This window comes from Moschus berezovskii, chromosome 7, assembly GCF_049115385.1.
Source record: "Moschus berezovskii isolate FMDL1 chromosome 7, NW_MosBer_1.0, whole genome shotgun sequence".
Taxonomy (NCBI): domain Eukaryota; kingdom Metazoa; phylum Chordata; class Mammalia; order Artiodactyla; family Moschidae; genus Moschus; species Moschus berezovskii.
Window position 1 is genome coordinate 29,631,387 of NC_142466.1, and position 6,000 is coordinate 29,637,386.

Sequence of the window (6,000 nt, forward strand, 5' to 3'; positions counted from 1 at the left end):
TAGCCTGACCCGCTGCACCCTTGACAGTGATTTTGAGAATTAAAGTCCAGCTCAGAGAACAGCCTGGGATCTGAAGTATACGCAGGCTTGATACAGACGGGCATGTTCTGAAAGAGCCAGTCTGAGTGTCCAGCAGCAGTGTGTCCTGGCAGCAGTGAAAACAAGGCATGGACTGCTCCTGCGTGTTCCTGGGCCGTCAACCCTCTGATGGGAGCATTCCGAGAGTGACAGGGGTGCAGAATGTAGGATCCTCTGGTTGGGTATGTTCTCGAGGAGTTAGGAGAGCTAGGCAGAGAGGGCTTCAGCCAAGTACCTAGTTCCAGCTGCATCCTGAAGTAAGCTAGAAAAAAAATTGCACAATGAGTCTATCCAAGGCCTGTGACAAGATGTCCGGGGTCTGAGAAAGGAGAAGAAAGAAGACTGCAGCCAGGGGTACTTAGATCTCTGCATATTGTCCCTCTCCACACCAGGTGGGAGGCCTGAGGAGAGGGTCTGGGCCCACCTGCTGTTGGCTGTGAGCACAGGGCAGCCCCCGCCTGGGCGAGTCAGCCTCAGGTGCTGAGAGGGCAATAGCGAGCCCGCAGCTGGAAGGCGGGAAGACACGCTCTTCCCTCAAGCGGGAGACGGCCTTTCCATCGCGGTCCTGAAGCTTCACAGGAGCTCTCTAGGTTGCTGAGCAAAATGTCTCCAGTTTAGGTTGGCCTATTTTAAAATTTTGTTATCATTTATACAAATGGTTTGTGTTTTCTTCTGAGTTGAGTTTCTCTTACTACTATGTTTGGGCATTTATTATGATTCTTACATCTTGTCGGGGCTTCCCTTGTGGCTCAGCTGGTAAAGAATCTGCCTGCAATGCGGGAGACCTGGGTTCGATCCCTGGGTTGGGAAGATCCCCTGAAGAAGGGAAGGGCTACCTACTCCAGGATTCTGGCCTGGAGAATTCCATGGACAGGAATCGCAAAGAGTCGGACACGACTGAGCGACTTTCACTTCACTTTCACATCTTGTTATTAACAAACCTATTATAAGCATAGATAACAACTTATTTATTGATGCCATTTTAAGGGATTTCATGTCATTTCGTGTTTGGTACTGTTATCAATAGTGCTGGTATAAATATTCTTTACTTATATCCTGATGCATAGTCACTTGAATTTTTTCCCAGGGTGATTGCTGGACTTACTAGATCATAGGCTACGCATATTTCAACTATGCTACAAAATGTTTTTTAAAGTACAAATTTATGCACCAAATAGCAATTGCTCTACATGATCATCACCCTTGACATTTTCAGTCCTTTAAAATTTTTATTTGCAGACAATACACATTTATTTAAAAATTTGAAAATCCAATCAAATACTTTTAGATATAGTGTTTGTAAAGTTAGCCAGATTAAAATCCAAAATTATTTTGATATGTGTTTGTGTATGAAAATGCAAGGAAAACCCAGTCCATTAAAAAGTAGAAAATGTAATGAAAAAACTGTTTCATTCATTTTTGTAACAACAGTAAATAATAAATATGTTGGGAAAAAACCTCAGAAGGAATGTGAAAAATATATAATCAAGCCTGTAGCAAAAGTTTATTGAGAGACATTTTAAAAATAATCCAATAAATTGGCAGCATTTGCTTCTTTTGTTTGTTTATGAAGTAGTTAAGAAACATTAGCTAAATATTTGCTCATTAATGACAGTGTGAGTCTCAGTAGGAGGTGGCTGTGGCAGTCTCCTATTGTAGACTCTGTATTCCCTTCTCACTGATGCTGACCACCTCATCACATGTTTGCATGTCTTTTGCTCACTCAGAAGAAGAATTAGTTGGACAAGTTGCTTAATCCTTCAGTTCAGTTCAGTCGCTCAGTCGTGTCCGACTCTCCGCGACCCCATGAATCACAGCACGCCAGGCCTCCCTGTCCATCACCAACTCCCGGAGCTCACTCAAACTCATGTCCATAGAGTCGGTGATGCCATCCAGCCATCTCATTCTCTGTCGTCCCCTTCTCCTCCTGCCCCCAACCTTTCCCAGCATCAGAGTCTTTTCCAGTGAGTCAACTCTTCGCATGAGGTGGCCAAAGTATTGCAGTTTCAGCTTTAGCATCAGTCCTTCCAATGAACACCCAGGATTGATCTCCTTTAGAATGGACTGGTTGGATCTCCTTGCAGTACACCGGACTCTCAAGAGTCTCCTCCAGCACCACAGTTCAAAAGCATCAATTCTTCTGCGATCAGCTTTCTTCACAGTCCAACTCTCACATCCATACATGACCACTGGAAAAACCATAGCCTTGATTAGACGGACCTTGGTTGGCAAAGTAATGTCTCTGCTTTTTAATATGCTATCTAGGTTGGTCATCGGAGAAGGCAATGGGAATCCACTCCGGTACTCTTGCCTAGAAAATCCCATGGATGGAAAAGCCTTGTAGGCTGCAGTCCGTGGGGTCGCTAAGGGTCGACACGACTGAGCGACTTCATTTTCACTTTTCACTTTCACACATTGGAGAAGGAAATGGCAACCCACTCCAGTGTTCTTGCCCGGAGAATCCCAGGGACAGGGGAGCTTGGTGGGCTTCCGTCTATGGGGTCACACAGAGTCGGACACGACTGAAGTGACTTAGCAGCAGGTTGGTCATAACTTTCCTTCCAAGGAGTAAGCGTCTTTTAATTTCATGGCTGCAATCAGCATCAGCAGTGATTTAGGAGCCTCAAAAAATAAAGTCTGACACTGCTTCCATCCTTATTGATGATCAAGATGAAAAAAAGGCAATCTCAGTGTAACAGAGAAAGCTTCTATGTTTCATTAGTTTCTGGCCATCTAATCTGAATCAAGTTTCAATTATAGACTTGTACTTAGAGGCCCAAAAGGAAGGTAATTTGGCCTGTCAATGCAACATTAAAAAGGATTAAAGTCTAGGACTTCCCTGCTGGGCCAGTGGTTAAGGATCCACCTGCCAATGCAGGGGACACGGATTCCATCCCCGGTCGGGGAGGATTGCATAAGCTGTGAGGCCACTAAGCCTGTGCACCACAACTACTCAGCCCGTGCCCTAGAGTCTGCGCTCTGCAGCAAGAGAAAGCTCCACCATGAGGAGCCTGAGCACCTCAACTAGAGATGAGCCCACGCTTGCTCCAACTAGAGAAGCCCACGGGCTGCAACAGAGACCCAGTCCAGTCATAACTTAATTAATTAAAAGTTAACTAGTCTACACTTTATTAAGAACTCCTTAATCCCTCCCCCACCCACCCACCCCCACACACACTCTGGTTGCAGCAACTTTTATTTTCTTCTTTTTGGTTGTGAGACTCGTGGGATTTTAGTTCTCTGATCAGGGATGGAACTCGGGCCTCCTGCGGTGAAATCATAGAGTCCCAACCGCTAGATCTCCAGAGAATTCCCAGGCCTCCTTAGTTTTTTACCTAATGTTCTTTTTCTGTTCTGGGATGTCATTTAGGATGCCCCATTACCTTTAACTGCGACGTCTTCTTAGGCACTTCTGGCGATGACAGTTTCTCAGTAGCAGACTTTTTATGTTATTGTCAATGGTGTCATTTTTAAATGTCATTCTCCAACTTCTTGTTGATCACATAAAAATAAGTGGTTGATTTTTAATGTTGATCTTGTTTTCCTACTGCTCCCTCCATCTTGAGCTGTGGTCACCATGGAGCCGACAACACCATGTGGCCGACTGAGCACTTGACTTGTCCATCTGAGCTGTGCTATGACTAAAAGCATGTGCTGTATTTTGAAGGCACTATGAAAAAGAAGAATGTAACTATCTCATTAATAATTTTGTGTTGGTTTATGTTGAAATGATAACATTTAGATATGTTGTGTAAAATAAAATATAGTGTTAAAATTAACTTTTTTCTTTTTACTCTTTTGATATGGCCTCCAGAAAAATTTAAATTGCACATTCATATAAAAAGAAGTGGTCTTTTAATTTCCTAGCTGCAGTCACCATCTGCACTGATTTTGGAGCCCAAGAAAATAAAGTCTGTCACTGTTTCCATTGTTTCCCCATCTATTTACCATGAAGTGATAATGAGTTTGAACAAACTCCAGGAGATACTGAAGGACAGGGAAGCCTGGCATTCTGCAGTCCATGGGGTCGCAAAAAGTCAGACCTGACTTAGGGACTGAAAAACAACAAAGTTGATAAAGTTATGTGCTGTCTTGCTGCTTATGCTAAGGCCTCCAAAAAATTCAGATTAATTTAGTTTAACATCATTCTGGTTTTTATATACATTATTTTTTCTTTTTATTTAAATATATTTATTTTTAATTGAGTGATAATTGCTTTACAATATGGTGTTGGTTTCTGTCATATATCAGCATGAATCAGCCATAGGTGTACCTATATCCCCTCCCTCTGGAACCTCCCTGCCCCCTCCCACCCCTTTAGGAATATCACTCTATTTTACATAGAAAAAAATAGGTGTCTTTTTTTAAAATCATAAACTGCAAGTATTTAATTTAAATCATACATTTATCATGTATTTATTATTCATCAACTTAGTTTAACATTATTCTCTTTTAGATTGAAAAAATTGGTATCTTTTTCAAAATCATAAACTGCAAGTATTATTGTTTTGTAATAGCGGAATTGAGAATTAAACCTAATTCTTATGAAAAAGAAAACTCTCTTACAAACAAGGCCCCCTCTCCCCAAATCTCATCATACGAAAAGAGAAAAAGAAATATCTTTTCCAAATGAAAGAATCCTGTAATAATCTAGTTCAAAAGATTTGGCTTATATTTTTCTTTAACATTCAGCAATTCATTGAAACTTTAAAACACATTAGAAATTCTCAGTTTGTATATCTTTTTCCCATGGTATATATAAACTAAAATAGCAAGGAACTTAAAGAAAAAGAGTTTTAGAGGTAACTAATAATTTAAATGACACAGGAAAACTGAAAGGGAGAACTGAAAGTGGGAAATTCCTCTCAAATGGAAAGAATGGAGGGCCATCCTGTATAAGTAGCCCACACTCAAGGAGGCAGGACACTCACTCTGCAAACTCTTGAAGACTCAGCTTCAGCACCTACCAGCAGAACAGGTAGCCCTGTGCCTATTTTCATCATGACCTACCGGTGCCTCCTCCAGATGGCTCTCCTGCTGTGTTTCTCCACCACAGCTCTTTCCAGCAGCTACAGCTTGCTTCGATTCCAACAAAGGTGGAGCGTTGCAGTGTGTCAGAAACTCCTGCGGCAGTTACCTTCAACTCCTCAACATTGCCTCGAGTTCAGGATGGACTTCCAGGTTCCTGAGGAGATGAAGCAGGCACAGCAGTTCCAGAAGGAAGATGCCGTACTGATCATGTATGAGATGCTCCAGCAGATCTTCGGTATTCTCACCAGAGACTTCTCCAGCACTGGCTGGTCTGAGACCATCGTTGAGGACCTCCTTGTGGAACTCTATGGGCAGATGAATCGTCTGGAGCCAATCCAGAAAGAAATAATGCAGAAGAAAAACTTCACTATGGGAGACACAACTGTTCTTCACCTGAAGAAATATTACTTCAACCTCGTGCAGTACCTGAAGTCCAAGGAGGACAACAGGTGTGCCTGGACAGTCGTGCGAGTGCAAATCCTCATGAACTTTTCTTTTCTGAAGAGCCTAACAGGTTACCTCCGTGACTGAACATCTCCCACCTGTGGCTCTGGGAAAGGACAATGTGACTTTGACGTGAGACTCTTCAGCCAGCAGAGGCTCTTGAAGTAACTGACAATGCAATGTCCTGGATTTCAATGGACAGTTAAAGACTAAGCTATTTTTAAATTGATTTATGCATTATTTATTTATTTTAACTTTTATATGAGAAATAAATTATTTATGAAACATGAGTGAGCGTGGCAGTTTCAATGTCAACTTCATTTATGTGACAACACATATCAAAACTTGCAGAGCACCCTGGAGATATTCATTGCAAAACAAGCCTGCAGAGAAGTAGAGTTTCTGGCCCCTGCCTTTGAGGAATTTAAAATGCAAGGAGTCCGTGTG

At 42.2% G+C, this 6,000-nt stretch overlaps 1 protein-coding gene across 1 annotated transcript; it reads left to right on the plus strand.

Annotated features, from left to right (window-relative positions):
- Positions 1-5,079: 5,079 nt before the first annotated feature.
- LOC129557110 (interferon beta-2-like) lies at positions 5,080-5,640 on the plus strand. The gene has a single exon (XM_088837682.1). The coding sequence runs from the start codon at positions 5,080-5,082 to the stop codon at positions 5,638-5,640; it is 561 nt and encodes a 186-aa protein (XP_088693808.1).
- Positions 5,641-6,000: the final 360 nt, after the last annotated feature.

What these genes read in the sequence shown, in the direction of transcription:
- LOC129557110 (XM_088837682.1), top strand. Translation starts at nt 5,080, where the DNA reads ATGACCTACCGGTGCCTCCTCCAGATGGCTCTCCTGCTGTGTTTCTCC.